The sequence below is a fragment of the Pelophylax lessonae genome, assembly GCF_965119305.1.
Source record: "Pelophylax lessonae genome assembly, chromosome: 9".
Classification (NCBI taxonomy): Eukaryota; Metazoa; Chordata; class Amphibia; order Anura; family Ranidae; genus Pelophylax; species Pelophylax lessonae.
Genome location: NC_138776.1, coordinates 84,758,716 through 84,783,541, shown reverse-complemented (window position 1 = coordinate 84,783,541; position 24,826 = coordinate 84,758,716). Strand labels below are relative to the sequence as shown.

General features: G+C 47.0%; 1 protein-coding gene across 7 annotated transcripts in view; it reads left to right on the top strand.

Annotated features, from left to right (window-relative positions):
• Window positions 1-24,826, top strand: part of EXOC6 (exocyst complex component 6) — a gene marked incomplete at its 5' end in the record, with an annotated part of 513,187 nt that overhangs the window by 143,631 nt on the left and 344,730 nt on the right. For all 7 annotated transcript variants that reach the window (XM_082267958.1, XM_082267957.1, XM_082267962.1 and 4 more), the window contains 3 exons: window positions 12,800-12,971; window positions 19,400-19,447; window positions 24,260-24,350. In XM_082267958.1, the coding sequence (XP_082124084.1) occupies window positions 12,800-12,971; window positions 19,400-19,447; window positions 24,260-24,350 (311 nt within the window). The remainder of the gene's footprint in view (window positions 1-12,799; window positions 12,972-19,399; window positions 19,448-24,259; window positions 24,351-24,826) is intronic.

Here is a 24,826-nt window from a genome sequence, read left to right as displayed (position 1 = left end):
GAGAGGGTGACTACCTTCCTACATACAGAGGGACCATGGAGAGGGAAACTACTTTCCTATATACAGGGGGACCATGGAGAGGGTGACTACCTTCCTACATACAGAGGGACCAGGGAGAGGGTGACTACCTTCCTACATACAGAGGGACCATGGAGAGGGTGACTACCTTCCTACATACAGAGGGACCATGGAGAGGGTGACTACCTTCCTACATACAGAGGGACCAGGGAGAGGGTGACTACCTTCCTACATATAGGGGGACCAGGGAGAGGGTGACTACCTTCCTACATATAGGGGGACCAGGGAGAGGGTGACTACCTTCCTACATATAGGGGGACCAGGGAGAGGATGGCTACCTTCCTACATACAGAGGGACCAGCGAGAGGGTGACAACCTTCCTACAGAGGGACCAGGGAGAGGGTGACTACCTTCCTACATACAGAGGGACCATGGAGAGGGAAACTACTTTCCTACATACAGGGGGACCATGGAGAGGGTGACTACCTTCCTACATACAGAGGGACCAGGGAGAGGGTGACTACCTTCCTACATACAGAGGGACCAGGGAGAGGGTGACTACCTTCCTACATACAGAGGGACCAGGGAGAGGGTGACCACCTTCCTACAGAGGGACCAGGGAGAGGGTGACTACCTTCCTACATATAGGGGGACCAGGGAGAGGGTGACTACCTTCCTACATACAGAGGGACCAGGGAGAGGGTGACTACCTTCCTACATATAGGGGGACCAGGGAGAGGATGGCTACCTTCCTACATACAGAGGGACCAGCGAGAGGGTGACAACCTTCCTACAGAGGGACCAGGGAGAGGGTGACTACCTTCCTACATACAGAGGGACCATGGAGAGGGAAACTACTTTCCTACATACAGGGGGACCATGGAGAGGGTGACTACCTTCCTACATACAGAGGGACCAAGGAGAGGGTGACTACCTTCCTACATACAGAGGGACCAGGGAGAGGGTGACTACCTTCCTACATACAGAGGGACCAGGGAGAGGGTGACTACCTTCCTACATATAGGGGGACCAGGGAGAGGATGGCTACCTTCCTACATACAGAGGGACCAGCGAGAGGGTGACCACCTTCCTACAGAGGGACCAGGGAGAGGGTGACTACCTTCCTACATACAGAGGGACCATGGAGAGGGAAACTACTTTCCTATATACAGGGGGACCATGGAGAGGGTGACTACCTTCCTACATACAGAGGGACCAGGGAGAGGGTGACTACCTTCCTACATACAGAGGGACCATGGAGAGGGTGACTACCTTCCTACATACAGAGGGACCATGGAGAGGGTGACTACCTTCCTACATACAGAGGGACCAGGGAGAGGGTGACTACCTTCCTACATATAGGGGGACCAGGGAGAGGGTGACTACCTTCCTACATATAGGGGGACCAGGGAGAGGGTGACTACCTTCCTACATATAGGGGGACCAGGGAGAGGATGGCTACCTTCCTACATACAGAGGGACCAGCGAGAGGGTGACAACCTTCCTACAGAGGGACCAGGGAGAGGGTGACTACCTTCCTACATACAGAGGGACCATGGAGAGGGAAACTACTTTCCTACATACAGGGGGACCATGGAGAGGGTGACTACCTTCCTACATACAGAGGAACCAGGGAGAGGGTGACTACCTTCCTACATACAGAGGGACCAGGGAGAGGGTGACTACCTTCCTACATACAGAGGGACCAGGGAGAGGGTGACTACCTTCCTACATATAGGGGGACCAGGGAGAGGATGGCTACCTTCCTACATACAGAGGGACCAGCGAGAGGGTGACCACCTTCCTACAGAGGGACCAGGGAGAGGGTGACTACCTTCCTACATACGGAGGGACCATGGAGAGGGAAACTACTTTCCTATATACAGGGGGACCATGGAGAGGGTGACTACCTTCCTACATACAGAGGGACCAGGGAGAGGGTGACTACCTTCCTACATACAGAGGGACCATGGAGAGGGTGACTACCTTCCTACATACAGAGGGACCATGGAGAGGGTGACTACCTTCCTACCTGCAGAGGGACCAGGGAGAGGGTGACTACCTTCCTACATACAGAGGGACCATGGAGAGGGTGACTACCTTCCTACATACAGAGGGACCATGGAGAGGGTGACTGCCTTCCTACATACAGGGGGACCATGGAGAGGGTGACTACTTTCCTACATACAGAGAGACCATGGAGAGGTAGAATACCTTCCTACATACTGGGGGACCAGGGAGAGGGTGACTACCTTCCTACATACAAAGGGACCATGGAGAGGGTGACTACCTTCCTACCTGCAGGGGGACCATGGAGAGGGTGACTACTTTCCTACATACAGAGAGACCATGGTGAGGATGGCTACCTTCCTACATACAGAGGGAGCAGGGAGAGGATGAATACCTTCCTACATACAGAGGGAGAGGGTGAATACCTTCTTACATTCATGGTGACCATGGAAAGGGCGACTACCTTCTTACATACAGAGGGACCATGGAGAGGGTGACTACCTTCCTATACACAGAGGGACCAGGGAGAGGGTGGCTACCTTCATACATACAGAGGGACCAGGGAGAGGGTGACTACCTTCCTACATACAAAGGGACCATGGAGAGGGTGACTACCTTCCTACATACAGAGGGACCAGGGAGAGGGTGACTACCTTCCTACATACAGAGGGACCAGGGAGAGGGTGACTACCTTCCTATATACAGAGGGACCAGGGAGAGGATGACTACCTTCCTACATACAGAGGAACCAGGGAGAGGATTACTACCTTCCTACATACAGAGGGACCAGGGAGAGGATGACTACCTTCCTACATACAGAGGGACCATGGAGAGGGTGACTACCTTTCTACATACAGAGGGACCAGGGAGAGGGTGACTACCTTCCTACATACAGGGGGACCATGGAGAGGGTGACTACCTTTCTACATACAGAGGGACCATGGAGAGGGTGACTACCTTCCTACCTGCAGGGGGACCAGGGAGAGGGTGTCTACCTTCCTACATACAGAGGGACCATTGAGAGGGTGACTACCTTCCTACATACAGGGGGACCATGGAGAGGGTGACTACTTTCCTACATACAGAGAGACCATGGTGAGGATGGCTACCTTCTTACATACAGAGGGACCATGGTAAGGATGGCTACCTTCTTACATACAGAGGGACCATGGAGAGGGTGACTACCTTCCTACATACAGAGGGACCAGGGAGAGGGTGACTACCTTCCTACATACAGAGGGACCAGGGAGAGGGTGACTACCTTCCTACATACAGAGGGACCATGGAGAGGGTGACTACCTTCCTACATACAGAGGGACCAGGGAGAGGGTGACTACCTTCCTACATACAGAGGGACCAGGGAGATTGTGACTACCTTCCTACATACAGAGGGACCATGGAAAGGGTGACTACTTTCCTATATACAGAGGTACCAGGGAGATGGTGGCTACCTTCCTACATACAGAGGGACCAGGGAGAGGATGACTACCTTCCTACATACAAAGGGACCAGGGAGAGGGTGACTACCTTCCTACATACAGAGGGACCAGGGAGAGGATGACTACCTTCCTACATACAGAGGGACCATGGAGAAGGTGACTACTTTCCTACATACAGAGGGACCAGGGAGAGGATGACTACCTTCCTACATACAGAGGGACCAGGAAGAGGGTGACTACCTTCCTACATACAGGGGGACCAGGGAGAGGATGACTACCTTCCTACATACAGAGGGACCAGGGAGAGGGTGACTACCTTCCTACATACAGAGAGACCAGGGAGAGGGTGACTACCTTCCTACACACAGAGGGACCAGGGAGAGGGTGACTACCTTCCTACATACAGAGGGACCAGGGAGAGGGTGACTACCTTCCTACATACAGGGGGACCATGGAGAGGATGACTACCTTCCTACATACAGGGGGACCAGGGAGAGGATGACTACCTTCCTACATACAGGGGGATCAAGGAGAGGGTGACTACCTTCTTACCTGCAGGGAGAGGGTGACTACCTTCCTACATACAGAGGGACCAGGGAGAGGGTGACTACCTTCCTACACACAGAGGGACCAGGGAGAGGGTGACTACCTTCCTACATACAGAGGGACCAAGGTTAGGGTGACTACCTTCCTACATACAGGGGGACCATGGAGAGGATGGCTACCTTCCTACATACAGGGGGACCAGGGAGAGGATGACTACCTTCCTACATACAGAGGGACCAGGGAGAGGGTGACTACCTTCCTACATACAGAGAGACCAGGGAGAGGGTGACTACCTTCCTACACACAGAGGGACCAGGGAGAGGGTGACTACCTTCCTACATACAGAGGGACCAGGGAGAGGGTGACTACCTTCCTACATACAGGGGGACCATGGAGAGGATGACTACCTTCCTACATACAGGGGGACCAGGGAGAGGATGACTACCTTCCTACATACAGGGGGATCAAGGAGAGGGTGACTACCTTCTTACCTGCAGGGAGAGGGTGACTACCTTCCTACATACAGAGGGACCAGGGAGAGGGTGACTACCTTCCTACACACAGAGGGACCAGGGAGAGGGTGACTACCTTCCTACATACAGAGGGACCAAGGTTAGGGTGACTACCTTCCTACATACAGGGGGACCATGGAGAGGATGGCTACCTTCCTACATACAGTGGGACCAGGGAGAGGGTGACTACCTTCCTACATATAGGGGGACCAGGGAGAGGATGACTACCTTCCTACATACAGGGGGACCAAGGAGAGGGTGACTACCTTCTTACCTGCAGGGGGACCAGGGAGAGGGTGATTACCTTCCAAAAATACAGACGGACCAGGGAGAGGATGACTACCTTCCTACATACAGGGGGACCATGGAGAGGGTGACTACCTTCCTACATACAGAGGGACCAGGGAGAGGATGACTACCTTCCTACATACAGAGGGACCAGGGAGAGGATGACTACCTTCCTACATACAGTGGGACCAGGGAGAGGATGACTACCTTCCTACATACAGAGGGACCAGGGAGAGGATTACTACCTTCCTACATACAGAGGGACCAGGGAGAGGGTGACTACCTTCCTACATACAGGGGGACCATGGAGAGGGTGACTACCTTCCTACATACAGAGGGACCAGGGAGAGGGTGACTACCTTACTACATACAGAGGGACCAGGGAGAGGGTGTCTACCTTCCTACATACAGAGGGACCATTGAGAGGGTGACTACCTTCCTACATACAGAGGGACCAGGGAGAGGATGACTACCTTCCTACATACAGAGGGACCAGGGAGAGGGTGACTACCTTCCTACATACAGAGGGACCAGGGAGAGGATGACTACCTTCCTACATACAGAGGGACCAGGGAGAGGATTACTAACTTCCTACATACAGAGGGACCATTGAGAGGGGGACTACCTTCCTACATACAGAGAAACCAGGGAGAGGATGGCTACCTTTCTACATACAGAGGGACCAGGGAGAGGATGACTACCTTCCTACATACAGAGGGACCAGGGAGAGGATTACTACCTTCCTACATACAGTGGGACCAGGGAGAGGATGACTACCTTCCTACATACAGTGGGACCAGGGAGAGGATGACTACCTTCCTACATACAGAGGGACCAGGGAGAGGGTGACTACCTTCCTACATACAGAGGGACCAGGGAGAGGGTGACTACCTTCCTACATACAGAGGGACCAGGGAGAGGGTGACTACATTCCTACATATAGGGGGACCAGGGAGAGGATGGCTACCTTCCTACCTACAGAGGGTCCAGCGAGAGGGTGACTACCTTCCTACAGAGGGACCAGGGAGAGGATGGCTACCTTCCTACATACAGGGGGACCAGGGAGAGGATGGCTACCTTCCTACATACAGAGGGACCAGCGAGAGGGTGACAACTTTCCTACAGAGGGACCAGGGAGAGGGTGACTACCTTCCTACATACAGAGGGACCATGGAGAGGGAAACTACTTTCATACATACAGGGGGACCATGGAGAGGGTGACTACCTTCCTACATACAGAGGGACCAGGGAGAGGGTGGCTACCTTCCTACATACAGAGGGACCAGGGAGAGGGTGACTACCTTCCTACATACAGAGGGACCAGGGAGAGGGTGACTACCTTCCTACATACAGAGGGACCAGGGAGAGGGTGACTACCTTCCTACATATAGGGGGACCAGGGAGAGGGTGACTACCTTCCTACATACAGAGGGACCAGGGAGAGGGTGACTACCTTCCTACATATAGGGGGACCAGGGAGAGGATGGCTACCTTCCTACATACAGAGGGACCAGCGAGAGGGTGACAACCTTCCTACAGAGGGACCAGGGAGAGGGTGACTACCTTCCTACATACAGAGGGACCATGGAGAGGGAAACTACTTTCCTACATACAGGGGGACCATGGAGAGGGTGACTACCTTCCTACATACAGAGGGACCAGGGAGAGGGTGACTACCTTCCTACATACAGAGGGACCAGGGAGAGGGTGACTACCTTCCTACATACAGAGGGACCAGGGAGAGGGTGACTACCTTCCTACATATAGGGGGACCAGGGAGAGGATGGCTACCTTCCTACATACAGAGGGACCAGCGAGAGGGTGACCACCTTCCTACAGAGGGACCAGGGAGAGGGTGACTACCTTCCTACATACAGAGGGACCATGGAGAGGGAAACTACTTTCCTACATACAGGGGGACCATGGAGAGGGTGACTACCTTCCTACATACAGAGGGACCAGGGAGAGGGTGGCTACCTTCCTACATACAGAGGGACCAGGGAGAGGGTGACTACCTTCCTACATACAGAGGGACCATGGAGAGGGTGACTACCTTCCTACATACAGAGGGACCATGGAGAGGGTGACTACCTTCCTACCTGCAGAGGGACCAGGGAGAGGGTGACTACCTTCCTACATACAGAGGGACCATTGAGACGGAAACTACTTTCCTACATGCAGGGGGACCATGGAGAGGGTGACTACCTTCCTACATACAGAGGGACCAGGGAGAGGGTGGCTACCTTCCTACATACAGAGGGACCAGGGAGAGGGTGACTACCTTCATACATACAGAGGGACCAGGGAGAGGGTGACTACCTTCCTACATACAGAGGGACCAGGGAGAGGGTGACTACATTCCTACATATAGGGGGACCAGGGAGAGGATGGCTACCTTCCTACATACAGAGGGACCAGCGAGAGGGCGACTACCTTCCTACAGAGGGACCAGGGAGAGGGTGACTACCTTCCTACATACAGAGGGACCATGGAGAGGGAAACTACTTTCCTACATACAGGGGGACCATGGAGAGGGTGACTACCTTCCTACATACAGAGGGACCAGGGAGAGGGTGGCTACCTTCCTACATACAGAGGGACCAGGGAGAGGGTGACTACCTTCCTACATACAGAGGGACCATGGAGAGGGTGACTACCTTCCTACATACAGAGGGACCGTGGAGAGGGTGACTACCTTCCTACCTGCAGAGGGACCAGGGAGAGGGTGACTACCTTCCTACATACAGAGGGACCATGGAGAGGGTGACTGCCTTCCTACATACAGGGGGACCATGGAGAGGGTGACTACTTTCCTACATACAGAGAGACCATGGAGAGGTAGAATACCTTCCTACATACAGGGGGACCAGGGAGAGGGTGACTACCTTCCTACATACAAAGGGACCATGGAGAGGGTGACTACCTTCCTACCTGCAGGGGGACCATGGAGAGGGTGACTACTTTCCTACATACAGAGAGACCATGGTGAGGATGGCTACCTTCCTACATACAGAGGGAGTAGGGAGAGGATGAATACCTTCCTACATACAGAGGGAGAGGGTGAATACCTTCTTACATTCATGGTGACCATGGAAAGGGCGACTACCTTCTTACATACAGAGGGACCATGGAGAGGGTGACTACCTTCCTATACACAGAGGGACCAGGGAGAGGGTGGCTACCTTCATACATACAGAGGGACCAGGGAGAGGGTGACTACCTTCCTACATACAAAGGGACCATTGAGAGGGTGACTACCTTTCTACATACAGAGGGACCAGGGAGAGGGTGACTACCTTCCTACATACAGAGGGACCAGGGAGAGGGTGACTACCTTCCTATATACAGAGGGACCAGGGAGAGGATGACTACCTTCCTACATACAGAGGAACCAGGGAGAGGATTACTACCTTCCTACATACAGAGGGACCAGGGAGAGGATGACTACCTTCCTACATACAGAGGGACCATGGAGAGGGTGACTACCTTTCTACATACAGAGGGACCAGGGAGAGGGTGACTACCTTCCTACATACAGGGGGACCATGGAGAGGGTGACTACCTTTCTACATACAGAGGGACCATGGAGAGGGTGACTACCTTCCTACCTGCAGGGGGACCAGGGAGAGGGTGTCTACCTTCCTACATACAGAGGGACCATTGAGAGGGTGACTACCTTCCTACATACAGGTGGACCATGGAGAGGGTGACTACTTTCCTACATACAGAGAGACCATGGTGAGGATGGCTACCTTCTTACATACAGAGGGACCATGGTGAGGATGGCTACCTTCTTACATACAGAGGGACCATGGAGAGGGTGACTACCTTCCTACATACAGAGGGACCAGGGAGAGGGTGACTACCTTCCTACATACAGAGGGACCAGGGAGAGGGTGACTACCTTCCTACATACAGAGGGACCAGGGAGAGGATGACTACCTTCTTACATACAGAGGGACCATGGAAAGGGTGACTACTTTCCTATATACAGAGGGACCAGGGAGAGGGTGGCTACCTTCCTACATACAGAGGGACCAGGGAGAGGATGACTACCTTCCTACATACAAAGGGACCAGGGAGAGGGTGACTACCTTCCTACATACAGAGGGACCAGGGAGAGGATGACTACCTTCCTACATACAGAGGGACCATGGAGAAGGTGACTACTTTCCTACATACAGAGGGACCAGGGAGAGGATGACTACCTTCCTACATACAGAGGGACCAGGAAGAGGGTGACTACCTTCCTACATACAGGGGGACCAGGGAGAGGATGACTACCTTCCTACATACAGAGAGACCAGGGAGAGGGTGACTACCTTCCTACACACAGAGGGACCAGGGAGAGGGTGACTACCTTCCTACATACAGAGGGACCAGGGAGAGGGTGACTACCTTCCTACATACAGGGGGACCATGGAGAGGATGACTACCTTCCTACATACAGGGGGACCAGGGAGAGGATGACTACCTTCCTACATACAGGGGGATCAAGGAGAGGGTGACTACCTTCTTACCTGCAGGGGGACCAGGGAGAGGGTGACTACCTTCCTACATACAGAGGGACCAGGGAGAGGGTGACTACCTTCCTACACACGGAGGGACCAGGGAGAGGGTGACTACCTTCCTGCATACAGAGGGACCAAGGGTAGGGTGACTACCTTCCTACATACAGGGGGACCATGGAGAGGATGGCTACCTTCCTACATACAGTGGGACCAGGGAGAGGGTGACTACCTTCCTACATATAGGGGGACCAGGGAGAGGATGACTACCTTCCTACATACAGGGGGACCAAGGAGAGGGTGACTACCTTCTTACCTGCAGGGGGACCAGGGAGAGGGTGACTACCTTCCTACATACAGGGGGACCATGGAGAGGGTGACTACCTTCCTACATACAGAGGGACCAGGGAGAGGGTGACTACCTTACTACATACAGAGGGACAAGGGAGAGGGTGTCTACCTTCCTACATACAGAGGGACCATTGAGAGGGTGACTACCTTCCTACATACAGAGGGACCAGGGAGAGGATGGCTACCTTCCTACATACAGAGGGACCAGGGAGAGGATTACTAACTTCCTACATACAGAGGGACCATTGAGAGGGTGACTACCTTCCTACATACAGAGAAACCAGGGAGAGGATGGCTACCTTTCTACATACAGAGGGACCAGGGAGAGGATGACTACCTTCCTACATACAGAGGGACCAGGGAGAGGATTACTACCTTCCTACATACAGTGGGACCAGGGAGAGGATGACTACCTTCCTACATACAGTGGGACCAGGGAGAGGATGACTACCTTCCTACATACAGAGGGACCAGGGAGAGGGTGACTACCTTCCTACATACAGAGGGACCAGGGAGAATGAATGTAGCCACCCTCTAATAGGAAGTCAGAGCAGCAAAAAAAGAAAAGTAGAGATGTGGAGGAGGCTGAGAGAATAGATGGGACCATTTATGAGCTCTCCCTGTACCGGGTTGGAATTTGGAAGTTCCCATTGTCTATAAAAAAGACAAAACTGTGTAGATTAGTGGCATTAAGAATATAATAATAATATTGTGTGGAGCATGCCAGATATAGCACAGTATATAGAATTGGGTAGTGTAGAGAGTGCCATCTATAGTGCAGTGTACATAATGGGATAGTATGGAGTATGCCACATATAACACAGTGTACAGAATGGGGTAGTGTGAAGTATGCCATGTATAGCACAGTCTACACAATGGGGTAGTGTAGCATATGCCCTGTATAGCACAGTGTACACAATGGGGTAGTGTAGCATATGCCCTGTATAGCACAGTGTACACAATGGGGTAGTGTAGCGTATGCCCTGTATAGCACAGTGTACAGATTGGTTAGTGTAGAATATGCCATCTATAGCACAGTGTACAGAATGGGGTAGCGTGGAGTATGCCTTGTATAGCACAGTGTATAGCATGAGGCAGTGTGGTGAATGCCATGTATAGCACAGTGTACAGCATGGGGTAGTGGGAGGTATGCCATCTCTAGCGCAGTGTACAGCATGGGGCAGTGTGGAGTATGCAATGTATAGCACAGTGTACAGCATGGGGCAGTGTGGAGTATGCCATGTATAGCACAGTGTACAGCATGGGGCAGTGTGGAGTATGCCATGTATAGCACAGTGTACAGCATGGGGCAGTGTGGAGTATGCCATGTATAGCACAGTGTACAGAGAGGACACCCAATACACTCATGCTCCCCAATGCCCTTGGCATGGTAATAAATGTTCTCTGGGATGCAGGGATAATAACAATTAGATATATATTAATCAGCAAGAAAAGCGGGGTCCTTTTCAAATACCGGCAGTCAAGTATTTCTAATGATCATGGGAATATAAAGTAAAGCTGATCTCCTGCAGGGGGCGGTATTCCTTCTAACACACCAATACACAATCACAGAGGCATAAAGCCAGCCATACACGGTGTGAATATCAGTTGATTCCCCCATCTATGCTGAAAGCATGGCTGAAGGTCTCTCCACTGCTAACTATTGTGTTCAGCAGCCATGGCACCCCTCACTGCTCTAATACAATGGCGCTGCCAGGCAGTGGCTGCATCCCATAGAATGCAGTTCCTGTTGGGCCGATAATTTTCCACTTTTGTCGCACTGGGTGGTGCTTGCAGGGCCCTACGGCTTGAATTTATTGCCTAATCGCACACAATGCAAACCATCTATGGCCAGCCATACACAAATCATGATTGTTGGACACAGGGTGATGGATATTGGCAGATACAGATTAAGATGGATGAGTAATGAGGGACAGAGAAGGTGACAGACACTGACGGACTATGGTGACAGATGGGAGGAGATTTATGTACCTTTACCAGGCAGACACAATGTGACAAGCATGATAGACATACCTGAGTGACCAGTTACATCAAGCTCTGCCCATCTCAGATGGTTGGCCAAGCACACCGTGACCAAATCCACCCACCGGGCAATCCTCAGACTGTATGAACAATGCATTATGATGACAAAATGTGGGATTAATGAAAGATCATTTTTAGGAAGTGTTTATTTACAGTAGATGTATTCATGGGGTTGGTTTACTAAAACTGCAGAGTGCTAAATCTGGTGCAGCTGTGCATGGTAGCCAATCAGCTTCTAACTTCAGCTTGTTCATTTAAACGTTGACAATAAATCCTGGAAGCTGATTGGTTTCTTTGTAGAGCTGATACAGATTTTGCACTCTCCAGTTTTTTTTAAATCAGCCCCATTGACATAGGTGTGTGCAGCCTATTGCATTGGGGTGCGCACCCCAAATATCAAACCCTCTCACTTTTGAGACAAAGAAAGGGACTGAGGACAGAGATTCCCCAGTCCCTTTCTCTGCAGCCAATGAATGTGAACAGCTCTTTCCTGAGTGGCTTCCTGTTTACAAACTGAAGCATAATAATCACTTTCCTATGCTTCACTTATAAATGAACACAGGCAGCATTCAGTATCAATCACTCATTGTGTTCATTTAGAAAAGGAAGGGGCTGATAAATGACAAAGTTACTTACCTCTTTGCCCGTTCTACATCCTGAAATGATCCGCTGCAGCATGCTGCAGGAGAGAAGCCAGCAGTGGTGCAGGGGGGACATGAGGAGTGTGGGGGGGGGGGGGGGGGTCAAGGCAGCAAGGGCACACCTATGATCATTAATTATAAAAAGACACATTTCCCATTTTTCAAAAAATCCACTTCTCCTCTGTTAATTTATGATTGGCTGCTGAACCTAACTCCAAGATCCTGCCCACTTTGAACCCTTATCTCTCTTTCCCAATCTACAATAAATAAAGGCTTAATTTTTTTTAACAATGAATGCCTTTTTATTAATTAGGGTTTTCTATCCTTGTGATGTCATCTGCTCCGTTACTAATGTTTATTGTGCAGAGCTGCCTAGGGGGGGATCCAGACATCAGACTGATTTTTACCATGTCAGTAACCATACACATCCTATGTCTCCACAGCTCTGTCTATGATGACCAGCCAAATGCCCACCAAAGATTTATGGAAAAACTGGACACCCGGATCCGTAACCATGACCGGGAAATTGAAAAAATGTGCAATTTTCACCATCAGGGATTTGTGGATGCAATTAATGAACTCTTAAAAGTGAGGGCTGATGCTGAAAAGCTTAAGGTAAGGATTCTTCTATTTCCCCTCTCTGTTAAAGCAGAACTACACTGTGCACACCAAAAGTTCAATTTTTTTATTTTTAATGTTTAAAACAAACTCATCCATCCACCTCTCTATGCTTTATTATTCTGAGAAATCAGTTTAAGAACACCCCCCTAGCATTTCTGGCCATGGCCATCTTGAGTAAGGGCAGATGATTCATGTAGCATTTAATTCCTGGAGTCCATATTCCCTTAGCTCAGGCAGGCGGGTGTGCTTAGCTGAGAGAACCCGTCCCCCCCCCCCCTCCTGAAGACTCTTGGGATGTATGACATTATTTGCCCTGGCCTGGAAACAAGGAAGTAACTGAAGAAATGTAAAAAACTGTTTAAATATGATATACTTTCCAATCTATTTACTAATGTTAGCAGAATACAGTAAGAATTCAAAATAGCCAATGTTGATCTATTCTAGAGAGTGAGGTTCCACCTTGTTCCTTCTCCTTTGCTCACTTCCACTAGAACCCCTAAATCCTTCCCCATTCTGGATTCCCCCAGAGGTTCCCCCCCTAGAGCATAATTTGCAATATCTTGCACTTCTCTACATTAAATCTCTTTTGCCACGTAGTTGCCCACTCTGTTATTTTGTTCAGGTCATTCTGTAAGATTTCTATATCTTGATGAGAAGTTATTGCCCGACATATCTTTGTGTCATCTGCGAAAACTGAGATTGAGCTACTGATTCCGTCCTCTATGTTATAGATTAATAAAATTAAACAAAATTGGTCCCAGGACTGAGCCCTGGGGGACCCCACTTACCACTCTAGACCATTCTGAGTACGCGTTATTTATCACCACCCTTTGGATCCGCTCATGTAACCAGTTTTCTATCCAAGAACAAACCTTGAGGTTGATACCTGCAGACCTTAGCTTGTAGATTAAGCGTTTGTGGGGAAGTGTGTCGAAGGCCTTAGAGAAATCCAGATACACCACATCCACAGGTCTCCCCCTATCTAGCTCAAGGCTCACCTCCTCGTAAAATGTTAGCAGATTGGTTTGGCAAGAACCTCCTTTTGTGAACACGTGCTGATTACTGCTGATGATATTGTTGTCCTTAGCAAATTCTCCCTTATCAACCCTTCCAATAATTTACATACAATTGATGTCAGGCTGACCAGTCTATAGTTTCCCAAAATATCCTTCCTCCCTTTCTTGAATATTGGTATCACATTAGCTTTCCTCCAGTCACCCGGTACAGTTCCTGTCAATATACTGTCTGTGAAGATTAGGAACAACAGTCTAGATATAACCCTACTGAGTTCCTTGAGTACTCTCGGGTGCAAGCCATCCGGTCCAGGCGATTTATTAGTATTAATGCTATCAAGTCTTTCCTTGATTTCGCCCTCTGATAGCCACTGCAGCAAGTCTTGCGGTGTTGTGCTAACCAGACAGTCCTGGTCGGCATACCCCTCCTTTTCGTGTGTAAAAACCGAGGAGAAGAAAGTATTTAGCACAGTTGCCTTCTCAGTGTCTTCTGTAACCACCCTCCCATCAATGTTAATTATGTGTGCAACGTGCTCTGACCTCGCTTTTTTGCTATTAATGTTTTTAAAGAGTTTCTTAGGGTTTTTGTTACTCTCCTCTGCTGTGTGTCTTTCGAAGTCATTTTTAGCCGTCCTGATTCCGTTTTTACATTTCTTGTTAGATTTCTTGTATTGAACCGTATTATAATTGTACTGTCTCCCATTATATTGTAAAGCACTGTGCAAGATGTTGGCACTATATAAATCCTGTAAAATAATAATACTGATCACATGCTGGCTAGATGTTCAGTTGCCACTGTGTCCTGAAGATGGCAGTGTGACCCTGTGAAATACTGTATTTTATTTATTTACGGTATTTATATAGTGCTGAAAATTTATGCAGGGCTTTAAATATTGTACATTCACATCAGTCCCTGCCCTCACGGAGCTTACAATCTAAGGTCCCTAACTCACATAAACACATACTCATACTAGGTCTAATTTACACCGAAGCCAATTAACCTACCAGCATGGCTTCCGAGTGTGGGAGGAAACCGGAGTACCTAGAGTAAACCCACACAAGAAAAGGGTGAATATTCAAACTCTGTGCAGGTGGCATCTTGGTTGGGATTCAAAGCAAGGACCCTAATGGGGGAAGGCAGAAGTGCTAACTGCTAAGCCACTGTGTATTTATCACATACAATTGCAGCATAAAAAAAACAATAATAAATGAATTTAAATAACAATATAAAGTAAATCAAATAAAATAATGATACATTTATTTAATAAAATGTATTTTGTCAGTCTATAGTATAAAAAACAGTTTTTTTTGTTAAAAAAAAGCATACAAAATAATAACTAAATATGTCCTTAAAATGATGTAATAATTATTAAGGTAGGCAAATTTTTCATAGTTATAAGCAAGTTAATTGACAAAAACTGATGCACCAAAATGTGGCATGTAGGCCTTATTGATGTCTGATATACAAAAGATTAAAAGCATCCAAACACCCTTGCTAACTGCTGCAGAGCTGTTGTGTATCTCAAACTTATCCTCAACTGCTACCATGGATGTATGTGGATGTAACCATATCACTGAAGCATGAATTACTCAGTCTTTGCACATGTTAAGTTGGCTGCAGAGTTTGCACAGTTGGTGGAACTTAATGTGTTACTAAACCCAGGACCCTGCATTCACTATATCTGGTCTCCCACAGTACACAGAACATGGAAATGCAATTATTTTAGTAAATATAAACTGCTAAATACCTTTTCTCATCAGCAGTATATAGCAGTCCTGTGACTGCTTTCAGTGTCTGGTTCAAGCTTGTAGGAGGAGTTTTCATTCTACTCAGACTGCCCTATGAGGTTGCCGGACTCCTGACCCTCTGTCTGGACAGTGCTGATTGGCCCTGTTCTGATCACATGCAGTCTTCCAAGAGAAAAAAACTCTCTAGCAATACACTCCAAACTGAGCATGTGCAGAGTGATTCCAAAGGCTTTGTCTTATCAGGAGATGAATAGGGGATAGTGGAAGAAGGAGAGGATCAGAGAAGACAGGATCAAAAAGCCTTTTTACACAATGCAGAGGATTAACCCCTTAGGTTCCACAGTGAGTATAACAAGCATGCTTTACTGCATATACAGGCTGATTTTACTGTTGTGGGTTTAGTAACACTTTAAGAACAGGTTTGGAAAACACTTATTTAATTTATGGGAACGCTCCTCCACCATCTATAGCTAAAAAGTATACAGGCAACATTTCTACCAGTAAGGTTTGACCGTTGTTCAGTGACCACATATGGAAAGGCTGGCACCTGGAATTTCTTCCTTCTCTCCCCTTGTTCATAGCCTTGGAAATTGGCACTTGTGTGTTAGGGTTGCCACCCGTCTGGGATTCACGTGGACAGTCCGGGTTTTAAATTGTGTGCCCGGGTTTCAGACTGCCTGAAACTCGGACACATTTTTCAGTCTGGACTGTGTTTCCCTAAATAACCAAAACACGTGTGCACAGGTTGTGTCATTTATCGGCCCCTTCCTTTTCTGAGTGAACACAGTGAGTGATCAGTACCAATCACTCAATGTGTTCATTCCTAACAGATGCATAGTAGACAGTGTTTACTATGCTTCGGTTTGTGAATGAACAGAAAGCCGCTCAGCACAGAGCGCTTCCCATTCAATCACGGTCCAGTGCAGCTGAGGCTGCAGAGAAAGGGACTGGGTAATCTCTGTCCTCAGTCCCTTTCTCTGTCCCAAAGTGAGAACGTAAGCAATGTTAGTGCAGTGATCTCCCTGCTGTACCAGTGACAGCCCCCCCCCCCCCATCCCAGAGAGCACACTAATCAGGTACAGGTTAGATTATGCTTTTCCAGCATGTCCATTCGACAGAAGCCAGATATGAGATGGGATTCTGTAGAACAGACAGCTGTACACATAGGCCAAAAGCCGTCCGGTACCTGCTGATGTTGAATGATAGGTAAATACCGCTTAGGCTACGTTCACATGTGGGCGTAGCGGGTCACAGGCAGAATCGCCGCGATCCGGAATCATTGAAAATTGCTGGACGCCTGTGCAAAGCCCCTGATTTGCAATGGCACCCCAAACGCTGTGCAATGTTGCCGCGATTTCCGCCTGCCGAATCGCGGTAACATCATGCAAACAGAATCGCGGGACGCATGACGCACAAAAGAAGGGCATCATGCTTCCCGCGATTATGTTTGCGCAATGTTACCACGATTCGGCAGGTGGAAATCGCGGCAACATTGCACAGTGTTTGGGGTGCCATTGCAAATCACGGGCATCGCACAGGCGTCCCGCGATTTGCAATGATTCCGGATCGCGGGCAGAATCGCAGCGATTCTGCCCGTGATCCGCTACTCCCACATGTGAACGTAGCCTTAAGGTGTGTAATGCCTTGTCTAACATCGCACAAACAGAATCGCGGGACACATGCCGCACAAAAGAAGCTCTTATACCTTTTTTGAGCATCATGCGTCCTGCGATTCTGTTTGCGCGATGTTACCGCGATTCGGCAGGCGGAAATCGCGGCAACATTGCACAGCATTTGGGGTGCCATTGCAAATCACGGGCATCGCACAGGCCTCCTGCGATTTGCAATGATTCTGGATCGCGGGCAGAATCGCGGCCATTCTGCCCTTTATCCGCTATGCCCACATGTGAACGTAGCCTTAAGGTGTGTAATGCCTTGTCTAACATCCAAAAACAGATGCCCAACTGGCTCACTTCTGAGATCAGCAGGAACAAATGAGAGGTAAATGGTCTCACACTCCAGAAGAATGTCAATACTTAATTGATACATTTCAAAAATAGAAAGATAAAATCATGACAGCACTACTAACAGAAGGAGATGAAGTGCTTACCTATTACTGTATTGACATTCCTATGGAGTGTGTGGCCATCTACATCTTATTTGTTCCGGTTCCTGCTGAAGCGGTCGATTTCGGCTTATTTTCGGCCTGTGTGTACAAGACTTTAGCCTTGGCGTGACAGCCTAAGCCCAATAAACCACCAAATAGCTCCTCCCCCCCTTATTATTGACGGACTGCCCTGGGAACCTGGACTTTGAGGTTCATAATGTGCTTGGGTACGGTATGTTCACCCTAGTTTGAGTACACCCTGTAATAAACAAATTTTGGATCATGAATAGAATCTTTGATGGTTTCAGAAAAGTTGATGGCCTTAGAAAGCTCTGTGTGGCCAATTGCCTGCTGACTGCATGGCACTGATGTATACCGTAACAACCTTCTTTTTCCTGTCCTTTCTCAGTAATGATAAAAAATCCTCATTAGCTCACTATCTTTTCCATTGTTCCAATCAAAGCAATGGTTTTTGCACGTACGACGGTCCCTTGTGTGGGTCAACACCTGCACATCAATAGTCTTGAGCCCCCATTTTTTATCAAGAAGAACATTTGTTCTGCAGGTGCGTCAATGTCGCCGTCAAGTTTTAGCAAAACACACAAAACATTCTTTTTTCCTCTTTTCATTTCCTTCCAGCAGGCCCTGCCAAATTACATTTGTACCCATTGGGAGCCAGCTAGGATTTTCAATTACGTGTGGGATACCGCTGGTAATTGTGCTTTAGTGTTTTAGCTTTGGGAAAGATTACGCTTCGTCTTCCAGAGAAGTGTTAGGAGCTTGAGCAGAGGTCACACTGTACCAACCCTTTTAGCTCTTTTTACACTTCTGCAGAACACAAATGTGGGCAGCAGACAAGTCGAGCGCAGTTCAGCAGAGCCTGTGATTGGCAAACCATTATCTAAATGATATTCAGATAACAGGGGACAAAACGCAGCGTCAATGAGGTCATTGAACAACATTGTTCTGAAATTAATGAGATTTTGAATCCATCCGAATGCGCTTCCTTATTACGATGACCTAATGGGTCACTCAATATGTGGGAAAATATGAGGTCGCGCTCTGGCTGCACCTGCGGCATGAAAAAATCTTGCTGGGGTTTGTAGATTTTCACTTTTGATGTGAATCAGCCACCCAATGTTTGCATTCAGCAAAGTATGAATGTTTAATTACAAGAAAAATGCCATCGCCATCTTTCGCGGACAATGAATGGAGCATAGACCTCATTGAGGTTATCAAAAAGGGACCAGTGGCCAATTGGGTCAATGATTTGAATTGTTTGACAGACCCACAGGAACAAGAAGAGTTCAAAAATCCCAAGTAAATTTGAGAAGTTTGCCACGGAATCTGTTAGTCCGAGCTGTCATAAGTAATTAAAGGCAACAAAAGGCCTTTGTGGTTAAAAGTTCAAGTTCAAACTGTAGAGTTAATTTGAATTTGCCCCGCTTTGTTCTAAGTTCCTCATGAATCATGATCTGATTACAAGGGTGAGCAGTTACATTAGAGCCCTGTGTGCTTATTTCTCTAACCAAGACAAAATCATTTTTTTAAAGGTCCAGGTTACTGATACCAACCGAGGATTTCAGGAAGCTGGGAAGGAGGTAAGAAACGCACTTATTATTTATTACTTATTCATAACGGATTGATAAATTTCATAGATCTGGACCCAAAACTAGGCCTGATTGCACTTATGTTCTCCCACCCAAGCATCTTTTATGCCACCTATGACCCCAAACTTGTGTGGCCATTTGAAATACAACCATAGTTGCATGTGTTTGGATTAAAATGCATCGGCCATTTTTACAGCAAAGGTTTATTGCAAAAAGGCAAGGTAGGAAGTGACCTTTTTTATTTCTTTATGAAGGCTTTATTGTATGTTGAAGTGTGATTTTTTAGCTTCACTTGTTTAATTAAAGCAGTATTAAACCCAAAAGCAAGCATTTATTATATTGCAGCTTACCAATTCTTTTTTTTTAATTCTTTTTATTTCAATATGTGCATAAAAACGAACATTCCAAACGTCCTTTCAACAAAGGGACAAAACAATATAAAATAAAAAAATTATACAATATCCAAATAATTATCTGTTTACTTAGTATTCATAATCTCTTTATGCCAAGGTATATCCATTTAGCTTAATTGATCGCCGTTGTCCCGGTGTGCCCCAACCCCTTGCTCCATTGCATTCATAGATTTATTTCCTCATCATACTATGTGCATCCCTCTATATCCTACCAATTCTTAGATGTGATGTCTGCATTCATTTTCTTTTTTTAGGCTTTCTTTCTTCTATTTTCATCTGGCAACCTAGCCAGTAAAATTATAAAGAATTCTAAAGAAAAAGCCGCGCTAAATTGAGGTATTGATAATAAATCAACCTGCATAAAGCAATACCAGCGATCATGTGATTATATCAACCAATAAAGTGTAAACTTATATACAAATTATATAAAGTATTCAGTGATAAATGTCCCAATAAGATAACGCAATTAAGCGTTAAAAAAATAGTATAATAATATAGTAAAGTAAATGTCCAAAAACTGCAAGAATCCAGTGTAGGGTGCAGGAAAAGAATCCACTACCAATTAGTGTGACTTCACCCGCAATTAGTGCTGCATGCTCTAGATACACCAAACTCTTACCAGATCGCACATGTATGTCAGCATCCAACACAGGGTAAGGACATCAATGGAATCCTGGCGTAATGCCTCTCTCTAGGTGGTCCACACAGTCTGCAGGGAGCCGCGATATCCACCAAACACCATGCAAAGCCAAAACTCCTCCAGAGCATTTGTGTAGAATCAATAGCGCTAGTTCACAGCTCGTTCGATAGAACGCCGCCGCCCGACTTCTGGGTATCACGTGGTGACGTCAGCACGCCCTCCCAACGCGTTTCGTCACAGATGACGTCTCCCTGGGGACCTAGCCAGTAAGTCTGTTGTTTTTCAAAAGAACAAGCTCTCTTGCAAGATGTATCAGTAAGGCCCCTTTCAGACGAGGAACACTATCAAGCGGATCTGCCTGCTCAGCGGGGAATCTCTCCACTGATCCCCGCTGAGCAGGTGGATGACAGGTCCATGCCTGCTCCTCTATGCAGAGCGGACACAGCCGCTGTTTTCTATGGTGCGGTTGGATGGAAACGTACCGCCTGGCTGCTTCCATTGGACTGTCATCAGATCCTGTCTGCCGGAAGGATTGGGAACAGATACACATCCATCTGTTTTTAGTGGAACGGATTGGATGCTGGCAGGTGTCAGCAGACATATGTGAGCTGACATCCGCTGCTCTATAGAGAACAACGGGTGGTCCTTACAGATAGAAGTTCATCATGCACATCATCTGTTGTGATTGCATTCATTTGGATGTACATATATGTTTGTATTGTTCACTTGTGAACTACATATAATTCATAGATAGTATCACAACACTCTCCAGAGGTCTGGGGTTTGTACTTCTATTTTAATGTATTCTTTACTTTGTATAATAAAGATTATGTTTTTTTTTTTACTTAATCTTGTCTCCACCATGTTGCTGTTATAGTGCCTGATTGTAGGTTACAGGAGTTTAGTCTCCGGTTAATGACTAAGAGCTTTCCAATTGGTGGTCCGATCGGGTCCGCCTGAAAATTGGACAGGCGGACCCAATCGGTCCGCTGGTGTAAAAGGGGCCTAACAGAGATGAGACAAACCATTTGTCACTGGCAGGGGGTGTTTACAGTGATCAGCTTTTATTTATTTAAAGTGGTTGAAAAGGCTGAAGGTTTTTTACCTTCATGCATTCTTTGCAGGTAAAGGGTAAAAAACCTCTAATGTGCAGCTCCCTCCTCAGCCCCCGCTAATACTTACCCGAGCTCAATCCAGCCATGTGCACGAGAGCAGCGGCTCTCCTGGGTCTCTCCCTCCTCATTGGCTTAGACACAGCAGCAGGAGCCATTGGCACCTGCTGCTGTTAATCACAGCCAGCGAGGAGGGAGCAGGGGACAGGGCAGAGCCATGGCCCATGTGTCTTATGGACACATGAAGGCAGCTCAGGAGCAAGTACACACGAGTGCCCCCAAAGCAAGCAGCTTGCTATGGGGGCATTCAGCAGGGGGAAGGATCGGGGCTGCTCTGCACAAAACCAACTGCACAGAGCAGGTAAATATAACGTGTTTTTTTTTGTTTTTTAAGTTGGACCTTTAGTATCACTTTAAAAGTAAAACCTTTTATCCCAAAAGGAAAAAACTGTTTGCTGTAACTGCTTATAAAATGTTAGCTGGAGTTCAGCTTTAATTTGTAAGTTTTTCTAAATCTTACAGTCTATCTAACACACCCCTTCCCCCAGACTGACAATTCTGCTGTCCAAATATGCCCCCTCTGCTCCTTCATCCAGAGATACTTGAAAATATGTGACTGGCCAGATCACCAGGTAAAAAAAGAGGGAAAAATGCCAAAGAAAAGAAATTAAGCCACCACATCTAATGATTGGTAAACTGCAATATATTACATTTTTGGTTTTAGATTTAATACCGCTTTAAATCCTACCACCTTTGCATAATAAGAGTTTGGTGTCATTTTCCTAGGCTTGAACAATCAGTATTCTTCTCATTAATAGGTATTTAATTGTTAATCAGCTATTACAAGCATTTATTTCTCATGGATCTGTGTTTTTTCTCATGAATTATTACCTTATTTCCACCATGAAAAGGCTCAGTTGTAAATAATACCAAAAAATGAATAATATGGCACGGAAAGGTAAGAAACAGTAAATTATCCTGATTGGGGCTGCTCTTTGCAAAACCATTGCACAGGCAGATAGGTATAACATGTTTGGTATTTTTTTTTTTAATGAACACCTTCAGAATCACTTTAATATAAATGATTTATTATACAGTTTATGCAGCACTTTAAAAAATAGATGAGAGAGATGAGTTTTCAGGGCTCACTTAAAGCCAGACAGATTGAGGTAGGGGGTTTCAGAGGATAGGAGGTGCTCTGGAGAAGTCCTGGTGGTGAGCATTGGAGGAAATGACGAGGAAGCTAGAGAGCAGAAGGTTTTGGGAGGAACAGAGTGGATAGTTTGGGTGTTTTTGTTGGTTGAGCCTAGTGATGTAGTTGGGGTCAGAGTTGTGGATTGCTTTGCTTGTTGTTAGCATTTTGAATTTATAGATTGACCCAGTGCAAGGAAGTGGTGGAATGGCAGAAAGGGGGAGCCACTGAATGGTTGGTAAGGTGAATGATGGACAAAAGAGGGGATAGCCTGTGTTAGACTCCATTCATAACAGCGCGACTTGTCAGCCTGACAAGTCGCGCTCCCTCGCGGTCCATTGACCGCTACAGGACCCATTCTAATAGGAGCGACACAAGTCGCTCCGACTTAGAAAAAGGGTCCTGTACTACTTCGGGGTGACCTCGGAGCGACTTGCATAGACTTTCATTATGTGAAGTCCTTGCAAGTCGCTCCGAAGTCGTGGTGCATGGGAATGCACAAGTCGCCCCCGAAGTAGTACCGTGCCGTCCCAGTGTGAACCGACTCTAAAGGTAGGCCAACAAGGAGACAGTTTCTGTACTTGAGGCAGGAGATAACCTGGGAGTGAATTTTAGACGGTTTGTGGTATTGGTTTTAAAGGGGTCAATTTTGGAAATGTTCCAGAAGTTACAGCAGCAAGATTTAGACAATGATTAGAAGTGTGGGCCAAGGGAAAGGTCAAAGTCTAGGATTACAGGCACAAGAGGGTGGACTGATGGCTGTGCTACTGATCTCAATGAGAAATTCAGGGGAAGGGGCACGTGGGTTAGGACTTGCTATAAGTACATTGTTATTCACTAAGCCTCCATTCAGCCATTGATGCTAGTTAAATTCCACATCTGTTCATTTTTCCGGTGGCTTTGCTCACCTCTCAGTTGAATTACTTTTGGGCGCTATGGATTTCAAAGACTATTCTACAATCCTGTGTCTCTCAATGGGCGATAAAGAAAGTAGGAATTTTGTACAATAAAATATATTTAATTTGAATCTATTGAGGGACACAAGTCCTGCCCATCTCTTTTTTTAGTCTTATGTACTGCTTGCTTGCAAAACTGAGGCATGACCGTTAAAGATCGTAAAAGGTTTATGAGGGGGCTTAACATTCTGTAGACCACTCTACAATCCTGTCCCTCAATGGACTCCATGAAAAACATTTTATATTGTTATATTGATAAAGAAAAATTTTCACTTGCCACTTTCCTCTCATCTGCTTCCTGGGAATTTGTTTAATTGATTACTTATCGAATGTACTTTCAGAAGTCAAACAGGTGAATCAAATGTGTGCTGATTCATCTCTGGATCCAAGTTCTGCATGGCAGCGGTGATAGCTGCCACTTGCTATGTGTTTTATTTAGAAGAAAATGCTCTCCTCTTTTAATATAACAATTTTTTTTTATATATACCAGGTCATTGCTAAGACAGAAGATATCATAAGATGCAGAATACAGCAGAGAAATATTGCAACTGTGGTCGATAGGCTGCAGTTGTGCCTTCCAGGTGAGTAATATTCTGTACTTCTATATTGTTATATGTATGTGACATTATTAGACAGGTCTCATAATTTTTTACCTGAGTATTATCAATTCGCTAAGAAGTTAGCAATTCGCTTGTACAAACATGAATGACTCAGTAGTGGATATTTTAAGTCCATACTAAAACTAAAATCCGTGCATGTATAGATCTCCACATTCTAACACCAATCTAGCTAGCCCTGTAAAGAAAAAAATCAGTATACTTACCTTTTTTGAAGCCGATCCGTCCTGATCCCATGCTGAGCTGGAGGACACAGCCAACAACAGAAGACCCATAGTAAGTCTATGAGTGACGTCACTTCCCATTCATTTCACAGCCGTTGTCGGCCGTGTCCTCTGCAGAGCTTCCGCCGCTGGAGATCAGGTCGGATCGGCTTCAAAAAGGTAAGTATGCTGATTTCTTCTTTACAGGGCTAGATAGTTTAGTGTTAGAATTTTGAG